The 22968-nt window shown below is 37.2% G+C and overlaps 2 protein-coding genes and 1 pseudogene across 5 annotated transcripts in view; 1 reads left to right on the top strand and 2 right to left on the bottom strand.

Moving 5' to 3' along the window:
• Nucleotides 1–2558, top strand: part of LOC115219286 (fibronectin type 3 and ankyrin repeat domains 1 protein) — a 45428-nt gene extending 42870 nt beyond the window's left edge. For both annotated transcript variants that reach the window (XM_036508737.1, XM_029789447.2), the window contains 2 exons: nucleotides 875–964; nucleotides 2478–2558. The gene's annotated coding sequence lies outside the window, so the exon portion shown is untranslated. The remainder of the gene's footprint in view (nucleotides 1–874; nucleotides 965–2477) is intronic.
• Nucleotides 2559–4331: 1773 nt separating this feature from the next.
• The window catches only part of LOC115218860 (UV-stimulated scaffold protein A), a 66090-nt gene continuing 47453 nt past the window's right edge, over nucleotides 4332–22968 (bottom strand). For all 3 annotated transcript variants that reach the window (XM_029788811.2, XM_036508750.1, XM_036508749.1), the window contains exons 11-16: nucleotides 21248–21427; nucleotides 19392–19449; nucleotides 13371–13493; nucleotides 11759–11858; nucleotides 10234–10435; nucleotides 4332–7061 (exon numbers count right to left, since the gene is read on the bottom strand). In XM_029788811.2, coding sequence (XP_029644671.1) covers nucleotides 6965–7061; nucleotides 10234–10435; nucleotides 11759–11858; nucleotides 13371–13493; nucleotides 19392–19449; nucleotides 21248–21427 — 760 coding nt within the window. In that variant the 3' untranslated portion in view covers nucleotides 4332–6964. The remainder of the gene's footprint in view (nucleotides 7062–10233; nucleotides 10436–11758; nucleotides 11859–13370; nucleotides 13494–19391; nucleotides 19450–21247; nucleotides 21428–22968) is intronic.
• Nucleotides 21027–21121, bottom strand: LOC115219555 (annotated as a pseudogene).

The raw sequence follows: 22968 nt of genomic DNA on the forward strand, positions 1-22968 counted from the left end.
TTACCTGACAGATGTAGAAATACTTCTGTGAGCAAAGTTCTTCATGTGATGTACATTGTTAGAGAGGTTAATCAGAAAGAAGAGACTGAAGTGGTTCAACTTGTAATAAAGAGGCCACACAATAACTACTTAGTGCAAGTGTTCTGTCTTGACTTCCCAATTTCTATAGATGTTCCTGACTTGCAAAAACTGGTTTACTTCTCACAACAGCAGCAAGCAGTATATCTAACCAAAGAAGGTGGTTCTGATTTGCTGCCAAGTGAGGAAAAGGATCTAGTAAGGACTAAGCAATTAAAACAAAGAAGTTATATTTCTGATCATCAGCATTTTAATGTCCACTTTTCTATGCTTGCATCAATCAGACCAAATTTGTTTCTATCTTGTCCTCTGTGTTTTATCTGCTATCTGTACTTCAATTTTCTTCTATTTGATCATAATACTGAACTACCATTTTGCCAGTATGAATATGTAAATTTCTCAACAACAAGCTTCTCAGTTTCATTTTATCTTTACTCCTTCTCTCTCTCTCCCTCCATTTTCATCTCTTCCTTTTTCCTTATTTTGTTTGCTATCATTTCTCTCTCTCTCTCTCTCTCTCTCTTCACTGAGTCTAACCTTTCCAACAATACCTTTGTCTTCCCATAATTTTGATTCTGCTGCCTTAGCCTGTTACTTTGCTCTCTGCTACTTCTATCTCTTTCCTCTTTGTGTTGAAACACAATCATCTTTGATATGTTGTTTTTTTTACTCTATAAAGAAATTCACTATTAAACATTCTTTGTCACTTTGTCCTGTGTTCTGCTTGTCATAGCCATACAAGCTGATTCTTCAATTGTTGTACTTAATTTTTTCTCATACTTTTGTATTCTTGCAGGTGTCCAGTCATCTACACTATTCCTTGGTTCTCTTAAGTGAGCAACCCCACCTATAATGCACCAAAATTGCTGTGCTCTTCTATCAACAGGTGCTGAGAAAGAATAATTTCCATCTTTGTATTTTCTTGTGTGCATATTACCTGTTCTTTGTATTTAATTTTTCTAATATATATACATGGACACAAAGTGGCTGAGTTCCTTTCGAGTGTTGTGCCTCACAGAGGCAATGACTAAGATCTTTGGCATTATGTCGTGCTTGAGAAGAAGACCCATCAAAATCACAGTCGTGGCAGATACCGGTGTCATGCAAATTGGCACCTGTGTCAGTGATACGTAAAAGCACCCATTACACTCTTGGAGTGGTTGGTGTTATGAATGGCCTCCAGCTGTAGAAAACCATGCCAAAACAGACTGGAGTCTAGTGCAGCCTTCCAGTGTGCCAGCCTGGTCACACTGTCCAACCCATGCCAGCATGGACAACAGATATTAAATGATGATGATGATATATATGACAGCAGAACTACATGCTTTATCATCTTTTTTTCTGATACCAGTTGTCTTTCTCACTAACTGGAATCATTTCACTTGATACCCATCCTTCATTATTTACACTATCCCCTCTCCACCTACATTTTAAACTGATCACCCTTGTGTGCTACTAAATTATCTGTCCAGACATTAGAGCTCAATGCAGTGCTCAGGCCTGTCAGACTGTCTAACTATGCAACCCATGCCAGCATGGAAGATGGACACTAAAAGATGGTGATGTATATGTTGTAAATACACACACACAAATATACATATACATATACAAAAGTATATAGATATATATTTGTGTGTGTGTGTGTGAAGCTGGTGGGAATTAAGAAACAGAATTTGTAGAAATTTTATTTTTTATTTTTTGCAGAATCATAACATCTTTGTTTAAAACATAATTCAGAAAGAGATATTTAATAAAAAGCAAAAAGAAAAATGTCAAGCTTTTGGCCAGCTGCATGCTCCAAAACAAAGAAGGATGAGCAAAAAAATTAAAATAACTAAAATTTAGAAAATACTTTTCTTTTTTTCATCTGGTCTATAGCAGATTTTATATGAACCAGAAATTTTGCAAAAAAAAGTAGGCAGTCCAATTCATTTTGGCTTTAGCATAAATATGAGTTATGCTCATGAGCAGGGCCAGCTCAAGGTACTGACAACTCGGACAGTCCTGGGGCACCAAGGAGGGTGTGACAAAGACAAGGAAATTTCCATGATCATCAGCTTGAACACGCCGATGTTCATCTTGTCCAGAGTGCCAGCAACCCTAGGGCCAGCCTTGCACATGAGCAAAGAAATTTCAAAAGAACTACAGCTTTTCAACTATGACTATCATATATCTTAAAACCTAACCTGAAACCCTAACCCTAAGCCCTAACTGTAAAACTTAGCCCTGCTGCCTAACGCCTAACCCCTAAATCTAAGCCCAACTCCAATTTTAATCTCTAAATACTAACAAACTCTTAACTAGTAATATGTATCATAAATTATACTGAATTTTTGTTTTAAATGCTTTCAAATGAATCAGGCTGTCTACTATATGCTTTAAAAAATTTTCTGTTTCAGACCATAAATCAAGGATGCCCAGTCTTTGTCGTTTAAAACAGAAATGCAAAGAAATTTTTAAATAAAAAAATAAAGCTAAAAGTTACGGGTTTGGTGGAACTTATTCTGAAAATCCTTTGTTGTTGGAATATTTTGTGCTCAATGATGTTCACTTGCCAAAGCCACAAAATTACTTTTGATTTGCTGTAAATAATGTGATGAAGCACTTGTAGAAATTGTCTTTGTTTAACCCTTTTGATTCCAACCTGCCTGAGTCCAACTCTGGTTCTATAATGCAAACTTCTTGATTTTAAGTGATATTAAAAACTTCCATCAAAATTCGATGTTTATGTTCTAAATACCAGTCTAATAATGACAAAGTTATTTTATTAAATTCTTCATTATTTTCGAAATTAATTCACATGAAGAAAGCGTATTTCAATAAAAATATGATATTAAAAAGGTTAAAATCATCTTTGCTAAAGTATTATCTTGCATATTAAAACAGAAAATGTCTGTGTGTGTATTGGTATGTTCTCGTTTTGCGCCAAAATGGCTCGACTGATTATTCTTAAACTTCACACGTACATTGCTTATGTGTCTGGGGAGGTTTTAAGTATAAATAGATTTCGAAAAAAATGTTTGGGTACATGGCGGGAGGAATAACATTTGGGTGTGAGTGAATGGCAGGAGTAATGATTTTTAAGCTTCCAAGGGAATTTTCAGTATGCTTATTTCTTAGTATTTGAACTATTTTAGTTATTTTCTCAATTTATCCAGTAAAACGCTTAAACAAGTAAATAGTATTCTCCTAAACAATAGATTCACTTATTTCGGTTAGTAACTTAATGCATAAAAGCTTTTTTTCATAGTTAATTACTTTGAATTGTTATTATCTCATATCTGATTAGCCTGTTATTACGTAACATGTTTCACAATTTTAGTATACATACCTTATTAGTATTTCCTCCTAAAATCTATATACTCTGGGAATGTATTAAAGCCCTTTTCAGGGCTACTTTATTTGAATTCTTACTATAGGGTAATTAATTTCATGTTATTACATAACTGACTTCACAATTTGGGTATTCATAACTTACTGGGAATTCCTAAAAGCAAAATCCTGTGCAAGACAGTTCAGTATTCTCAATAAATACACTAAAACAGTTTTAAGGGCTACATACTTTGTATTGTTGTTATTGGATTAGCAAAACAATTATGAGAACAGAACCAAGGGATAAGCCCTGCCTTCCCAGGTATTACCAGGTATATCAGCTACTATATATATATATACATATATATGCTTATTATAGCCTCAGGCCAACCAAAACCTTGTGAGTGAATTTCGTACTCAGAAACTGAAAGAAGACTGTTGTATATTTGTGTATGTGTGTCTTGTGTTTGTACCCCCACCATTGCTTGAAAACTGATGTTGCTGTGTTTACATTCCTGTAACTTAGCAGTTTGGTAAAATACACTGACATAATGAGTACTAGGCTTACAAAGAATAAATCCTGTGGTTGATTTCTTTGATCAACGGCGGTGCTCCAGCATGGCTGCAGTCACATGAATGAAACAATAAAAATCTATGCCATTTTAATTCCAAGCAAGGCCAGGTGTCTCGACTAGTTGTTATTATTACTAGGTTTTTACCGTCACTACACTACCAGTAAAAATATTTGTTAATCATGCACATACCTTCTTGTAATAGTAGACTTATAAAGTGAAAGTCTTGTTAGTTACTACGGTAATAACACTACCTTCCTGTCTATCTTTCATGCACAATCTATTTCTCTCACTGTTTTTCTCCCTCAACAACAACCTGTTTTTTCCTTGAAATAAATTTAAACTCTATCTCTCACTCTCACTGAATTCCTCTCTCAACAATAACAACTTGCCGTTATAGTGAAAGTCTTTTTTTAAGGCCTGTGTTGCATTGTCTCTATATTGAAAGACATACATAAGCACACACACACAACCAAAAAATATATTGTTATATAGTGAAAGTTTTTTTCATTTTTATGTCTGTGTTGCATTGTGTTGACAGACTTGCACTTAAAATTCTCACATTTTTAATCAAAACGTGTTAGCTACTATGACAATACTATGTATTGATTTATCTTTCACATAGACTCTCTCTATCTCACTATATTTCTCTCTGAACAACAAGTTTTTCTCCTCCTCTGGACAGACAAAGATCAGCTTCTTTTATAATATAAGATTTATTATTATTGTTGTTGTTGTTAAAGATAGTGACTCTTTTTATGTTCTGAGTTAAAATTCCACAGATGTCAACTTTGTCTTTCATCTTTTTGGGGCTCAATAAACTAGGTAGCGATGTAAGTACTGAGGTTGATGTATCAACAAAGGCCGACACGATCCTAAGTCCAGAGCCATTTAAATGGCTCCAAAGAAGCTATAAGGTATTGCACAAATATTCATCTCTGAATGCAAACTTCTTATAGCAAAAACAGTTGCAAGCTAATGAAAGTGATTCATAACTCCTGTTCTTTTGTCATTCATTAATTGGTACATATATATATGTGTTGACACTGTTTGAATTCTTTAGCAGAAAACAATGTCACTGGCTAGGCAGTGGTGTGATGTGTTTACTATGATCTGCTATATGTTTGAGCATTGAGCTGTTCATTGTGTGAAAGACCAGAACAAATAGTTTTTTTAGAAACAAGGGCTGCTTTTAGGAAGGGCATGCAGTCAAAGAATAATGCCTCAACAAGTCACCTCCAACCCATGGTAAAAGCTGCACAAAAATTATGATGATGATGTTTAAAATCTTAGTGGTTAATTCATAGACATTTAAAATTCTGTAGTTTAATTGACACACATACTAGAGAGGGGGAGAGGATGACATAGAAATTATATATATATTGTTGTCAGTGCAGGTGAAGCTTGCTTTCCAACCACGTGGTCAGGTTCAGTCCCACTGCACAGTGCCTTGAGCAAATGTCTTCTATTGTAGCCCAAGACCAACCAACACCTTGTGAGTAGGTTAATAGATGGAAAGTGAAAAAAGCTCCTTGTATAAACAGGCACGTATGTGTGTTTATGTGCACCCATGTCTTGACAATGTGTGATAGTTGTAAACAGTCATCACTGCCATACAAGTGACGTTAATTTCAAGTCTTTCTTGGTCATGGCGAAATATAACCTTGCTTGGAAACAGGTGACAGGAAGAGCAACCAGCTGTAGAAAATCTACCTCCAGAAATTCCATCTGACCATGCGAGCATGGAAAAGTAGACATTAAATAATGATAATGACATTTGTTCTTGTGGGTGAGGAGCTCATAGGAACATAAGGCCACATAAAATGAAAAACATGAAGTTAGAACTTTGAATGTCAATATGTTTAACCCTTTAGCATTCAGATTACTCTGTCAAATGTGGTGTTTATTTCTTCACATTGTTTTGAAATAATCATGCATTATCTCATAGCATCAAGATTTTAATGATGTGATTGTTTACTTTTTAGAATGGTGTGGAAGGTCAAATGTGGCCAGTTTGAAAATAAGGCAGGTAGAGTTCTTTGGCCTGATATGACCATTTTAACTGCTATAAGGTTAATCCATAACAGTGATTCATTGATAAGAAAATGTGCATAATTGTGAAAAAAATCAGCTGTATTGTGCAAAAATAGTAAGTAGATCATTGAAGCTAGTTGTCCTTAATTTGTTAAATACTCAACAGAATACAGATTATGGATTATTTTCGTCATTCTGTTATATTTTGTAAAAATTAAGTACATATATCAAATAAATATTCAATTAAAAGTATAAAAATATAGCATATATATATTTATGAAAATGGTATCTAATAAAATGTGCATAAATGTATATATTCATTAATATCAAATATTAAATGAAGATCTATATATTTATACATTATATAATAATTACTTCTTTTATTAGCTGCAAGGGTCCAAAATAAAAGGGACTGTATAAAAGTGGAATACAAAGGGAAACAAATAAAATAAACAGTGGACATGGGAAATTTACAATATCCAGAAATAGGGTGAGATCAATGAAACAATAACTCATTAATAAATTATTGATTAATAAATACTAATAACAGTATTGGATAGAAAAATAATAACAAAAGCGGATCATTAAAATTGAGGTGGGAGAGTAACTAGAGAAAGTGAATTTAGGGCACCTCCACATATACAGCTGCAGAACTATATGTATCACATGAATGTGCCATGGCACTGTTGAAACTATCAACAGATCCATGGTTTCAGATATTGTCTATCTCTGCCAAGTTGAGGACCATACTTTACAATCTGGCATGCAGTAGTTAATTGTATGTGATGAAGGGATGCAGTCTGGGCATGTACTATATCCAATGTCTTGTCTGGTTACAATGGTAGTGGTAGTGATGATGCTGGTGATAATGATGATGACAACAATGAGAAAAACATTGAAATAACAATTATAAAATAGTGATGAACCATTAAAGTTCAGCTTGAATACAACAATGTCCTTAGTCAATTTTATAAATGAGCGTAGTTGAATTGGTTGCCAAATTTATCTCGAGCTTTCTTTGCATCCATCATATCTAGAGTAGCATTGACTCTTTTCATGGTTCTTCTGCAAACACAAAGCAAAACAAAACTAAATATAGACAGCAATCATGCAAACGGTGAACAAAGATAAGGATCAAATTAAAAGAACATGTACATTAGGATTACTTAATGTTACAAACAGTTCTGTGCACAAATCTACAATTTATCAGCTAAGATTCTAAGAGACAACAGTCATGATATCATATTAACGCAGAAGTAAAGTGTACTTGTTATGACAGGTAACTGTGTGAGTATACTTTTACCACCCTAGGTGATATCAGGAAATATGGTATACATACAATAATTATAATTTATCTTTTATCAAATTTCTTGGAGCTAATACAAAATGATGAAATGAAGACTAAATTTCAAAAAAAAATTTTTTTATTGAAATAAATTTCTCAGTTGTATATCATTATTTAACTATGTTAACTCTCTCTCTCTCTCTCTCTCTCTCTGCATCTCTCTTTTACTTTCTCTCTCTCTATATTCCTCTTTTATTTTCTCTATGATGTAAAGCATGACTGGAGAAATCAACCAACCAATATTTATATTGGCAATTATTATATGGAGATGAAGGCGGTGAGCTGGCAGAATCATTAACACACTGGACAAAATACTTAGCGGCATTTCTGTCATAATGTTCTGAGTTCAAATTCCACCGAGGTCAACTTTGCCTTTCATCCTTCCAGGGTTGATGAAATAAGTACCAGGTACACACTAGGATCGATGTAATCGAGTAGCCCCCTTCCCCCCAAAATTTTCAAGGCCATGTGCCTAGAGTAGAAATAATTATTATATGGAGATGCAATTATTGAATGTTTAAATGCATTAAAGATTATCCAGATGTGGTTGTATAGATACAGTGTTTACTTTGTTATTTTGTGGTCTCAAGTTCTATCTCACTGTGTGACACCTTACGTAATTGTCTTTTGTTCTAGTTTTGGATCAACAAATACTATGTGAGTGCAACTGGGAAAGGGAAACCAATTGTATGTATGTTAATGTCAATGTTTACATTCTGTATTTTGCATGAAAACATTGAGCTAAAACTCAGTGATGCTTGTTGATAGGGAATGTCAAATTGTCTACAAGCTCTCAGCTTTCTAAGAGCAAAAAATAATCCCTTGCGGCAGGTAAGACACCCAGCTGTAAAAAAATTTCTCAGTGATACGTGTTTGTCTAACTCATGCCGGCATGGAAAAACAGGCATACAAAACAAACAAACAATAAACATGACCGTTGCAAAACCAATGAAAAATCTCATTCTCAAAAGGACTAACATGTGCATGGTTGTTTGGTGCTTAGGCATGAACACCTCTTGACTATCATCAAGCAATTTCATTAACTCTCTTCCTTTCACATATAGATGGACATCAAACAACTCATCCGCAACTGCGAGACACTTTCTTCTTGTCATGGATTAGAATTTATGCTTCACAATATCAATTCTGGTAGGAAGAATGGTAGAGCTAAGTTACATGCAAATAAATGTGTATATTCCTCAAAAGAAAGACAAAATGATAATGGCTTGAACAGCTTTGATCATAGATCTGCTCAGTCAGGGCTGATCTGGGTGTTAAACAACAATGATAATCTTTTCTACTAAAGACACAAGGCCTGAAATTTTGGGGAACTGGGGATAGTCAATTACATTGACCCTAGTGTTTCACTGGTACTTAATTTATCAACCCCAAAAGGAAGAATGGCAAAGCTGACCTTGGGTGAATTTGAACTCAGAACGTGAGGGTGGACAAAATAACACCAACCATTTTGCCCAGCATGCTAACGATTCTGCTAGCTTGCCACCTTGTTAAATAAAAATAATAATGCAAGTTGTAAGGGAAGAGGATCAATTTATAGGTGCAGGCGTGGCTGTATGGTAAGTAGCTTGCTTACCAACCACAAGGTTCTGGGTTCAGTCTCAGTGCGTGACACCTTGGGCAAGTGTCTTCTACTATAGCCTTAGGCCGACCAAAGCCTTGTGAGTGGATTTAGTAGATAGAAACTGGTAGAAGCCCGTTAGCATCAGTTGTGGTGTGCAAGAGAGACGTTTGCGCTGGTATGGTCATGTGGTGAGAATGGATGAAGATAATTGTGTGAAAAAGTGCCACACCATAGCGGCTGAGGGAACCTGTGGAAGAGGCAGACCCAGGAAAACCTGGAACGAGGTGGTGAAGCACAACCTTCAAACTTTAGGTCTCACCGAGGAAATGACTAGAGACCGAGACCTTTGGAAGTATGCTGTGCGTGAGAAGACACGGCAGGACAAGTGAGACCATAACCCGTGGCCTCTACCTGCACTTATGCATACCTTTCCTTCTTGGGACACAAAACTCTACTTGTGAAGACCTGTTGAGGCAAGTGAAAATCAAAATCAAAATCAAAATCGATCAACATCAATGGAAATTGCAGCTGTGATACCAGTGCCAGTGGTACATAAGAGAACCATCCGAACGTGGCCGTTGCCAGCACCACCCCGACTGGCCTCATGCCGGTGGCACGTAAAAAGCACCATCCGATCATGGCCATTGCCAGCCACGCCTGGCCCCCGTGCCGGTGGCATGTAAAACGCACCATCCGATTGTGGCCATTTGCCAGCCTCGTCTGACACCTGTGCCGGTGGCACGTAAAAGCACACTCTACACTCACGGAGTGGTTGGCGTTAGGAAGGACATCCAGCCGTAGAAACATTGCCAGATCAGACTGGGCCTGGTGCAGCTTTCTGGCTTCCCAGACCCCAGTTGAACCGTCCAACCCATGCTAGCATGGAAAGCGGACGCTAAACGATGATGATGATGATGATGTGTGTGTGTATATGTTTGTGTTTGTGCCCCCAACATCACTTGACAACTGACGCTGGTGTGTTAATGTCCCCATAACTTAGCAGTTCGGCAAAAGAGTCTGATAGAATAAGTACTAGGCTTACAAAGAATAAGTTCAGGAGTGAATTTGCTGGACTAAAGGCAGTGCTCCAGTATGGCTGCACTCAAATGACTGAAACAAGTAAAAGAATGTGCTTGAGTATTGCCAGAACATGTCTACAGAACAATGACAGTAGCTAGCTGAATAGGCTAAACTTAGATTTCAGAATTATTAGAAAATACTAGAAACTAGTTTTTGTGGTATGTTGATGGCAAAAGTCCAATGACTGGAATTAGTAAAAAAATAATGGAATCAATAAAATTATTACTTACGCATTAAACAACTTTTTCTTCAACCTGTTCTCGGAAGTATTCTTTGGAAGAGTTAAATCTGTCAAATCTGATTTCTTTTTCGCTTTACCTTTAACTTTTCCCTTTTTTTTCTTATTTCCTTCAACACAAAGGTCACGGTTTGAACCAAGGTCAATCCCTAAAGTAGCTTCAATGTCTTTTTGAAGTTCTTTATCTTGCCAATCTAGTGAAAGAAATATTTTGGGTAAAATGCACTGTCACTTTGGATGTTTGTTTTTATACAATGTAGACAACAGATGTATAAGACACATTATATAAACTAGTTATACTTGTCTCTCATGAGACCATGTTTTGAAATTGAAACCATTTTAATCACCTAAAACATACAAAAACTGTTTGATTCACCACCCTTCAAAAATGAAAATTAAATGTAACTGTTTTTGCGTGATTTTAGACAGCAAAAAGGAACCTTCCACAATGTAATATATGAAAAATATGGTTGGACCCTTTTTAATGCCAATTACTTTTCAGAATTTATTGGATGCTTTTTTCCTGACACCAGCACTAGTAAGGTCATCAAGTGACTCACAAAACGAGGTAAAAGACCCCTTCAAGTGAGTGGGGTTGCAGTAGAGAGGGAGGTGGCTTTATTCTGGGTGTTGAGGGAAAGAATATAGTCAGTTGATGTAGTTCAATGTACATAGCAATCTCACACATAACACTGAACTTAAAATTTCTTCTAAACACAAACAACCCTTACCCTAATGTTCCATTGACAAACTTATCAATGTTTCCCATCCATCTTCCAATAACCAATCTTTCCAAGTTCAAACTAGACTGCATCATTCACATTAGCTCTCTCTTTTACTCACTCTTCCACTTAGATCAGGAAGGCCATCAAAGACAATGGACAGCACCTCTCTCTTTCTTTCTTCCTATCTCTTAGACCAAGGAGGTCATTAAGAGCTATGGACAGGATGTTTCTCATTTTCTCTCTCTCTTAAACCAAGGAGGCCATCATCAAAAGTTATGACCACCACCCTTCTCTTTCTCTCTCTCTCTTTCCATTTCTTTTCCTTTCTCTTAGGCCAAGGAGACCATTAAAAGCTATAGACAGGACCGTTCTTGTGTTCTCTCTCTCTCTTTCTCCTTTAGCCCAAAGAGGCCATCATCAAGAGCTATGAACAGCACCTTTCTCTCTCTTGTTCTGTCTTAATCCTCTTGCATCCTTCAAAGAATAAAGAACTATATCATGGAGGCAATGACCAAGACATTTGGCATTATGTTGTGCTTGAGAAGAAGACTCATCAAGCTGAGCAAAATCACAGTTGTGGCAGATACTTGTGTCATACAAATGGCACCCATGCTGGTGGCATGTAAAAGCACCCATTACACTCTCAGGGCATCCAGCTGTAGAAAACTATGCCAAATCAGACTAGAGTCTCCTACAGCCTTCCAGCTTACTAGCCCTGGTCAAACCATCCAACCCTTGCCAGCATGGATAACAGACATTAAATGATGATGATGATATCTATTTGTATCTTACGGTTCTTTTCAGCTTCCTCTTTCTCAAGTCTTTTTGCATCTCCTGGGTTTGTTGGACGACCCATATTATCTCGACCAATGATTTTGCCATGGAAAGGACACTGAAACACATTAAATAAATAAAAAATATAAAATTAAATTAAATCCAAAATTAAACTCAGTGAATTAGTTTCATTTTAAAACATGTTTAAGGGTGGTAGATTTACAGAATTGTTTGATCATCAGACAAAATACTTTGTGGTATTTAGTTACACATCTTTACATTCTGATTTCAAATCCTGCCAAGGTCAACTTTGCTTCTTATCCTTCTGAAGGTCAATAAACTAAGTACTAGTGAAGTACAAGGTTCAGTATAATCAATTATACCTGTGCTTCTCATAAGAGGGGACTTGTGAGGATTGGAAAGTGGGGCTCACAAAATGCTTTGGGTAATAAAAGTAAGATGCTTCTTTATAGCTGTAATTCTGAAAAAGCAAGGGTCTAGTTTTTAACTATTGAAATAAACATAAACCTGTTATGATATGTGATTCCCCTTGACAAACATTCACTGAGAATGAGTAACTAAACATTAATAGGTGTTATTTCTGTATGTATTTTACTTTCAAATAACTTGCTTATATTGTAACTTCCAACTTTCTAAATATGTCTCATCCCACACCATGATGAAGAAAAAAGAGTTATACACATGCAAAACTCCATTCTTTTCTTCAGTTCTTTCATTAATAATAAGGAAACATGATGATTAAAAATAGTTAATAAAATAGTCACTTACTTTAGCATTCAGATAACTCAGTCAAATGTAATACTTATTTATTCACATGAGATTTCATTGATGTGATTGTATATTTTTAGGATGACATTGTAGGGTAGGTGTGAAAGGCTAGATCTGGCCAGTTTAAACATAAAACAGGTAGAATATTTGGGCTGGATATGGCCAGTATAAATACTAAAGGTTTAATAAAAAGGAAACACAAACAGATATATTTACACCCAGTGGCAGACTGGGTCTAAAAATATTGGTTGCCAGGAGACTAAGGGGGCCCACCCGCAACTACAATGCTATCATTTAATTTTTTTCTTTTTGTTAAAAGTATTCTTTTCAACTGTCTACAAACACAGCCAGGCTGAAATAATTAATACATTCTTCCAGGAGTGAATAAAAAATTATAAAACTTGAGGGGATAGGCCCCCATATAGGGACTCTAATGGTGCAGGGATCCCCCTGCCATCGGGCAAGCTAGCAACCTGGCCAGTCTGCCACTGCTTACACCCACATACATATATAAATGCACACACATATTCTTTCAGTTTCCATTCACAAGGCTTTGGTTAGCTTAAGGCTATAGTCAAAGACACATACTGAAGAAGATAAACAGTAGGACTGAAACCAAAACCATATGATTGAGAGGCAAACTTCTTAACTACACAGCCATGCCTGCACCTGAGAAATAAACCTATTATGATATGTGGCTTGCCTTGACAAACATTCCCCTCAGAATTGATGGGCTTGTCAGAAACAAGCACCAGGTTTTGTTAAGGTGGACAGGTAGGTAGACAAAATGAGATATATTAGTATGCAGACTGATAAAATGAGGTAAAGAATAGTTCCTGACCTTTATGCGATCCATTCGTTTGCAAAGAGTACCATTTGGCATTGGTGCACGACATTGCCATTGCACAGGTTCAAACGTACCAGTAAATGTGAATGATCGATTTTTAATTAAAGCTATTTCTTGCTGCAGAGACAAGAAGAGAAACAGTATATATAGACATATATAATCATACACAGTATAACATATATACATATATATATATATATATATATATATATATATATATATATATGAAAATGATGATGAGGGAAAAGAGAAGAGCAACGATGACTAACAATAATGTTTTCTAATTTCAATAATAATGATTAATCACATCAATAATGATCACAAACATTAATTCTAACTTTGATAATGAGTTATTATTATTACTATCATTATTATTATTATTGAGTGAGAGAGCAGTGCATGCCATCAAAGTGACACTGGGGTAAAATATACAAAGCCCAGTATACCCATCATAAGGGTACACCAGGCACATGCATTACAACCATATGCGCGCGATATGGTGATCTCATATCAAGATAAACAGCACATGACGTTGCAGGTGGGGCCAAGTTAGAATTTTCTTCTGGTCGAGTAGCCCATCCCGCTCAAAGGATTAAGGATGTTTCCAAAGGTGAATTATCCAAACCTCTAAGAATTCCTTTCAACACACGGCTATGATGCTCCCCCACTACTTCTGCTCATGATCAGAGATGCACATATCGTCAGCCACTAAGGGACATGCTCAACTGGTTACGGTCAAATAACTGACAAGCAAATCTGTAGTATTGAGCAGAATATTTGCTGTAGCCCATCTTTTATACCAAGACAAAACAATGTACATAATAACACTTCCAATCAGTTAAGATCAGAAGCCATGAGAGCCGCTGTCTGGTACTGCATCAGGGCATTTATTATTATTATTATTATTATTATTATTATTATTATTATTTTTTTTTTTTTCTTCTTTCAAATTTGCTTCCATTTCTTGCCGAGTGTCTTCCCGACTCCTAGGGCAAAGAAACTCATAGTATACATTGGTAGGCCATTAAACCAAACTCAGTAGTTCGTTCATTTTTTAAAAAATTAAAATACATGAGCAGCAACAGTTCTCACATCGACAATGCTCTTCTCAATACGTGTGATGTACCAGTTAAGACAATCTTTTGCACTTCTTGCAGGGATGGTAAGCCAGGGATCATTCTCATATAATTTTCGGTTCCCTTCTTGATCATTCCTAGTTCTCCTACGATCACTGGTATTGTAACCGCCTTGAGATGCCACATTTTCTCAATTTCAATGAGTAGGTCTTTATATTTTCTGAGCTTGTCAAACTCTTTCGCTGAGATATTATGATCACAGGGGATGCTCATGTCGATCAATAAGCAAACTTTATTGTTTTGGTCTTTCACAACAATATCTGGTTTATTGGCCTTGATGGTTCGGTCTGTATGTACTGGAAAGTCCCACAGAATAGTTACATTTTCTCCTTCAGTTACAGACTCAGGGTGGTGATTATACCACTTGTCGGCAGTTTTGATATTGTAATGCCGACTTATTAGCCAGTGGAGATATTGGCCAACTCTGTCATGTCTTAATTTATATTCCACTGGTGCTAAGACTTTACATCCAGAGATTAGGTGGTCCACTGTTTCAATCATGTCGTTGCAGAATCGGCATTTTGGGTCTGCTCCATTTTTCATCACATTGGCCTGGTAGTTCCGGGTTAATAGGCTTTGATCTTGAGCAGCCAGGATGAAACCTTCGCTCTCTGCTTTTAGCCCTGAGCTCCATAGCCACTGATGGGTTTGCTTCTGGTCAACATCAGCTTGTTTGCTGCGGGTCACATATTTTCCGTGCAGAGGTTTCTCCTCCCACCTATCAGCCAATTGCTCGTGCGCTTTCTTTATTGCCATCATTTTCACCTTCTTTGCAACAATAGTTGCCGTACTTCCCTCGGGTTGTTCAGTTTGGGTATCCTGCACGAGATCAATAGCAAATATTTTGCTTTTCCTTAATGAAGCTTCTTTCCTCTCTCGTGATTTTCCACGAGCTTTAGCATCCAGTCATTCGATATTTCGAGATATTTGGCCAGTCCAATTGTGGTTGTTTTGTAAGCTAGTTCAAATTGGATCAGGCCTCGACCTCCTTGGGCTCTGGGAAGGTAAAGGCAATCTACGTCTGCCTTTGGGTGGTGCATCCTATTACAACTCAGCAGCTTGCGTATTTTTCTATCTATATTCTTTACTTCACTCATATTCCAGTTCAACACATTGTAGATATAAGTAACAACTGGAACTGCTAAGGAATTTATAGCTAACACCTTGTTACGTGCATTTAGTTCAGATTTCAGGACTGCACGAACTCTCCTATAACATTCCTTCCTGATTTTCTCTTTCATGCTAGCATGCTGAATACCAGAGCCTTCATTTATCCCTAAATATTTGTATGTTTGTTCTTGCTCAAGCTCACTTATGACTGTGTCAACATCTAACACGACTGAATTTGTGGTCTTCACTTTCCCTTTCTGGAAAGTGGCCTTAGCACACTTCTCAAGTCCAAACTCCATCCCGATGTCATCACTGAATGCTTTCACGGTGCGCAATAGGCCTTAAAAAAGTTCATTATTGTCTTAACCATAAAGTTTTAAGTCATCCATATAAAATAGATGGCTTATTTTTTTATTGGCAATTTTATACCCATACCCTGTTCTGTTTAATTCACTTGTAAGGGGTATTAGGGCTATGCAGAATATTAAAGGTGAAAGTGAGTCACCTTGAAAAATTCCACAGTTGATGTTTATATTTTCTGAGGCAAGTACTCCATTAGAGTGGTATAATTGGAGATTCGTATTCCACAACGACATATTGTGCTTCAGGAAGTTTGAAATCACAGGGGAAATTTTGAAGATGTCCAGCGATCTCAAGATCCATGGATGCGGTATACTGTCGAAGGCCTTTTTGTAGTCAATCCATGTGGTGCTGAGATTTCTGCGCTTGTTGTGACAGTTCTCAAGGATCATACGATTGATTAGCAGTTGATCTTTGCATCCGTAAGAGCCTCGGCGGCACCCTTTTTGTTCAATGGGGAAAATATTGTTCTTTTCCATGAATGCATATGTTTTCTCCGCCAGGATAGATGTTAGGATTTTATACGTGGTGGATAGACAGGTTATAGGCCGATAGTTTTTTGGAAGGTTGGTTTCATTATTCTTTGGGAGTAGGTAAGTAATGCCACTTGCTAACCATTCAGGCGTTTTCTTTGGGTCTCTCATAATTCCATTGAGCAGCTGAACTAGCTTACCGTGTGCGCATGGGAGCGATGCGAGCCAGAAATTCGGCCCCCTATCTTTACCGGGGGATTTCCAATTATGGGCCTTCGTGAGTGCCTTTCTTAGGTCTGCTATTGTGATGTCTTCCCATGCTTGTTGTTGTAAATTTCGGTAGGATCCTTCAGTTTGTATAATCCAGTCTGCATTTATGTTGTACGTCTTCTTGTCACTCCAAATCCTTTTCCAAAAGTTTTGAACTTCTTCCATGGGAGGGGGTTCTTTAACGGTTACTTTCTCCTTCCCTATTTCTCTGTAGAATTTTTTGGCATTGGATGTGAACAGCTTATTTTGCTTGTAAAACTTGTTTCTCTTCTCAAATCTTCGTATTCTTTGGGCTTTTGCTTGGACTTTTTGTTTCAGCGTTTCTTTTATTGATATCAGTTCTTCTCTTGGTGAGGATCCAAATTTTCTCTTCATCTTTCTTCCTGTTCTGGATCTTACATCATTTCCACATATTAGTTCATTTAATATTGATATTTCCCCTCTCATAATTCAATCTCTTTTTCAATTTTACTTCTCCAGGTTTGATTTCTTCCCAGGTTTTGTTTTCTTTGTCTTTTCGGGGGCATACAGCTGGTTTCAATTGCCCTAGCAGAAGCGTAAATAATTTCATTTAACTCAGTAAAATCAGGTTTTAATTCTCGTATTATTTCATTTGTTACATAGTTGCCAATTTGGATTTGTTTTTTATTTTGGTTTGTATTTGAGAGTTTATGAAGTGGTTCTCTATCATTCATACTTGTATGTCTTACAACTTCAAGCGTATTCAGGATTTTCTGCCTCATTTCTGCCATAGACTCTCTGTGTTCTTCAGCAAATGCGAGATCTTCAGTTACTGTTGTTTTTTCGTTTTCCTGGCTATCTTTAACAGGTACAATAGAATTTCTTGTATCTTCAGGCCTTTGCATACTTTGGTCAGATGGCAGTCTTTCAATTAAGCCTCGTGGCGGGCTATACTGTTCATCTGATTCTTCATTTCCTTTGTGTCTTATATTTATGTCATTTTCCGTTGCGTGCTTGATCGCGCTTATTTCACTGTCTGTGAGTCTGTTATTTCTAAGGATATCCCTCCTCACATTTGCTAATTTGTTCTCGTCCAAATAGGGCCTACTGTCTTGATTCCGTGTTCTCCATATACTGTAAGAGTTTGCGGTGTGTCTCTCTTCAGATGGCCTACCTAATGCATAGTAATAAGCGTATATTACTTCTTTATACTCTTCTCGGGTCCATTTGTTCCGCTTACATTTTTCTTTCTGTGGTGGTTGTGGTGGTGAACTTGGAGGGCTCGAGTTGGGGGATTTCCCGTTCAAGTGACCATCCATGTCCGAATTCGGAGAAGAGTTTGTGCCAGTTGATGACTTTTCGATCCCAGGCTGGCTCTTCCCTGGGGGACGCGCTTCCAGATTAACCATAGGACAAGCGATTTGGTATACTGATTTAGTTTTCCTTTTAGTTTCCAAAAACATTTTGGTGCTACGATAATGTTATCATTTTTTAGCTTTGATTGGCTCGTGGGGAGACGGCCATCATTGCCGTTACAATTATAATCGTACCATTATAGCAGCCGTAGTCGGCTTATTATTGTTATTATCATCACCATTACCATCACTATCATCATTATCACCACCATTATCATTATTATTATTATTATTATTATTTTTATTATTATTATTATTATTATTATTATTTTTATTTTTATAATAATAATAATAATAATAATAATAATAATAATAATAATAATAATAATAATATCATGAAAAATATCACCTTTATTTTACTGGATATGATGGAAAGTGTCAGCTGTCCACAGCCAACAGACTAAGGTGACACTTGTTTTCTGATCATGCTTCAAGAACCCTGCAGAGTACTTTTACAGTTGTTCTATCTTTACATTCATTTCAATCTTTTGGAGCCATGTTGGCAGTTGGGTGCTGATACTTCCAAGTGCACTAACCACTATTGGTATCACATCTACTTTCTTCATTGCCCATAACCTGCATATTTCCCATATTCTTCAATTCATCACAGTTGTTTATTTTTTACTTCTTTCTACTGTAGGCACAAAGTGTTAAATTTGGGGTGAATAGGTGGTTGATGATTACATTGACCTCCAGTACTCAATCATTGCTACATGTACTTCCCCATATCAACATGGACTAGACGGGTCCCTTCCACTTGTTGCATTCCTTTGTCATCTCCTCTATGACATTCAGTATCCTGGGATCAGCTTTCACAATTTCTACACAAGTCTTCTTTGATATTCCTCCACCACAGTTTCCTTCTACAGGCAAGTCCTGGCACTGTCTTAGTTAAATGTCACCATCCATAATGCTTTACATGTCCCTATCATTATAGACATCACACTTGCACACTACCTCTGATTCCTCTTATGCTCAGTTTTTTTTCTTCATCTTATTTCATCTGTGCCTTATCATTTAAAAACATTAATATTACACATCCAATGAATTATCTATACTTTGTTCCCTTCCACACTTTACACAGCCTTTGCATTAATAATGTTGATAATAATGATTTTCAAATTGAATTGTAATGATTGTTGATTTTAATAAAAATAATTTCTTACATTGATAATAACAATTTCTTACATTAGCAAACTTTAAAAGTATGTATTCATATACACCCTAAGATAGGTGCAACAACAATAATAACATGCAAAGAAGATAAAAAATAGGATAAAATATACAAACTTGAGAGGATGAAGTTTCTGCTTGCTGTGGTACCCAAAACCGATGTAGAGAGTCATTCCTACAATAATAAAACCAGGGAAAATGTTTCAAATTAACATCTTGTAGTTATATATACAAAGGCACTCACATGTGCGTGTGTGTGTGAGTGTATGTATCTGTGTATACAACCTTCATGCAAAACTGCATTAGATCATCATCACATCTCCCACTGATCATTTGGTAGCTATAAGAAGTCTGATCAAAAAGTATCAGAACTGTGGTTATGGTAAAGGAGCTAAAGCACGCAGAGTGAAGCCGCTTGGCATCTGTCACACATGCACATCAAGGTATAATACTCTCACTCACTTCTGTTGTTTATAGCAATGCCTGGAAGTAAAGTGTGTAGAGTGTGGTTGTCTGAAAAATAAGATCAGGCTTCAGCTTTACGGGATCTCCATGACTATATCGAGGAAGGTGAAAACATTTTGAAAATGATCATAATAGGCAATGGATTGTGGGTCTATGGCTATGACTCCAAAGCCAAGGCTCAGTCTTCACACTGGAAAACTCCAAGATTTCAAGACATAGAGGAACTCTAAAAGAATGCAGCAAGGCAGCTGCTCACTATCTCAAAAAGAGAGTTCCAGGATTGCTTCCATCGGTGGAAACAACATTGGATAAAATGTGTGGCTTCAGAAGGGGTCCACTTTTAAGTAAATTAAATGCCAAATCGATATGTGTTGTGGTTTACTTTTTTACCACCATAACCACTACTTTTTGATCAGAACTTGTGTTGATGTAATGTATGATTGAGATGTAAACTCCATGAGCCACATAATTTATTACCTGTCCAGGAAGAAATTGAATTAACTGATACAGAGACCCATTATTCCTCCTTACACAAGTAGGCCTCCCCAGCTCTCAGTGCCTGTAGCAATAAAATGCAATACAGTATACTCTGTAACTTAGTTGGTGACAGAAAGGGCATCTAGACACAGAAACTATGCCAAAATTGGAAGTATGAGCAAGATGTGAACACAGCAAACCTCATCACAGGTTATCCATCTAGGAGGAATGCAACTACAAATAAGAACTGACAAGGAATAGAGAGGACTTGTACATATAATTATTTCAAATTTTGGCTTAAGGTCAGTAATTTTAAATTATTTGACAGATTATTTTATAAACGTTGAAGGGATGGAAGACAAAGTTGACTTCGACAGGACTTGAACTGAGAATGTCACAAAAGTTGGAGAAGGTTTTCAATCTTTATCTTTTATCTTTTATTTGTTTTAGAATGCAGTCATACTGGAGCACCACCTTGAAGAGGTTTTAGTTGAATGAGTCAACCCCAGTACTGTTTTTTTTTAAAGCCTGGTACTTATTCTATTGATCTCTGTTGCTGAACTGCTATAGGGACATAAACATACCAATACCAGTTGTCAAGCAATGGTGGGGGACAAAGACACAAAGATACGCACATACACACATGCATGCATACAATACAATGGGCTTCTTTCAGTTTTTGTCAACTAAATCCTCTCACAAGACTTTAGTTGGCCTGAGGCTATAGCAGAAGACACCTACCAAAGGTGCCATGCATTGAGACTGAACCTGGAACCATGTGGTTGGGAAACATACAGCCACACCTGTACCTAAAACATGAAATGTTTCACGAATTTGCATGTCATCCTTTCACAAGGGCCATGCTAATCTCTGTATCATTCCAATTTAAATACTGCCAAAGCAATATATATAAATTTTCGATACAAAAAGAAAGTTTATTCTATCAATGATGATTTGGAGAAAATAGGTATCAGAGAGAAGTTTGTAAAACAACAAACATTTCACATGAAATAGAAATGAAAACTACTTACTTTACAGCAGCAGGAGCTTCTATTTTGTCAGGATTTTCCCAGAATGCTAAGTCTGGACCAAAAGGGATAAATGGTGCTTGCTGGAGCAGACGTTCCTTTCTCTCGTTCAATTGCTTTTCAGCATTGGATTGGGATGGCATGATACTCACAGAGCTTCCAATGTCTGAACTAGTTGATGGCCTAAAAAATTAATTTTATATGCATGTGAATGAATGAATGCATATGTAAGCAATATGTGAATATCTCCGCTTGCACTTTGGGGGTGCAAGTTGGTGCAATCACTTTCCGTTGCTTTTATATCCAGACTCTACCAGTCAAAGAAACACAAAACGCAGACGTAAAAAATAGATATACTTTATTGTTTTATACCGGTGAGAAATCAGTGGTATATCTGATGTCCTTGGTTCTGGGCGCGCAAGGCTGAAAGTTAATCGATTGTAATATTTACAATGTTCAGCCGCCAAAAACAGAACAGGTCAAAAATGGCATCTGGGTGAAGAAGATGATTTGACTGCAACAATTCAGGTTAAAAGTCTTCGGCCAAAAGACTGCTGCTATCAAAACCGGAGAGAGAGCGAATTAAACGTCTGCTTCGATGAAAAGGCTGCCGCTGTCTGTCTGACGCTAATGGTCAACGCTTTACGCTCCCTTGCCTCTTTGTTAAGGCTCACGCTCCCTTGCTAAGGCCACGTCAGCAAGGCCACGTCAGCTAAGGCCACGTCAGCAAAATTCCCTCTTTCGGACTTCATGTATTCGCGAGAGGGCGTTGCACGCGCGCGCTGTTGTATAGGGTGACTACAAAGCTCCCCTCCAGTGCCTAAGCGCGAACAACAATTCCTTGTAGTGACCATAAAACTCAAGGTGGACACCAGATAACCAAAAATAGCACACAATATAATACATTAAACAGCAAAAAAAAAAAAAAATTCACCTTAAAGGTAAAAAGAGAAAAAATACTCAAAATGAGCAAAGTTCAATGAGTACTGAACTGTCACTGGGAAGTCAATTGAAAATGTCAAATATAAATAGTTTTGGAAAGTTTTTTCAGCCAGTGAACAGTTCTGCCTGACCTCGTAACATAAGGTCTGTTCGAGGCAGGCTGCGACGACGAAGGTGGTGTTGTCGATGTTGGTGTTGATAATGGTGCATGTGTAAATAGTGGTGTTGTCAAAGGTTCTTGTGAAGGTTCAACGATGGTTGTGGCAGTGGGGTCATTAAAAGATGTGGACACCTCAAAATATGCCCTTTTAAGACGATCTACAGAGACGGTCTCCGAACGACTGTTAATTTCAAGTTTGAATACCTTCGGCGTGCGAGAAATCACACGAAAAGGTCCTTTATAAGGAGAAACAAGAGGTCCTTTGACAGAATCATCACGAATAAAAACATGCGTCCAAGAATTAAGGTCTGATGGCACACTAGAAGGAGGATTTTGGTGTCGAGGGTCCATAGGAGGAAGGGCAGAAAAATATCTGCGTAATCGAGCAACATAAGACTCTAAATTAAGAGACTGTGACTTGTCTGGCACCAACATCGTACCAGGCAATGCCAGTGTGGTACCATACAAGAGCTCGGCAGATGAAAAACCAAGGTCTGCTTTAATCGCAGTCCGACATCCAAGCAGGACGATCGGTAGAAATTCAGTCCATGTCTGTGGATTCGGCGAGGCACGCAAAGCGGCCTTAAGTTGCCTATGGAAACGCTCCACCATCCCATTAGAA

Source organism: Octopus sinensis, linkage group LG14, assembly GCF_006345805.1.
Source record: "Octopus sinensis linkage group LG14, ASM634580v1, whole genome shotgun sequence".
In the NCBI taxonomy this organism is placed as follows: Eukaryota; Metazoa; Mollusca; class Cephalopoda; order Octopoda; family Octopodidae; genus Octopus; species Octopus sinensis.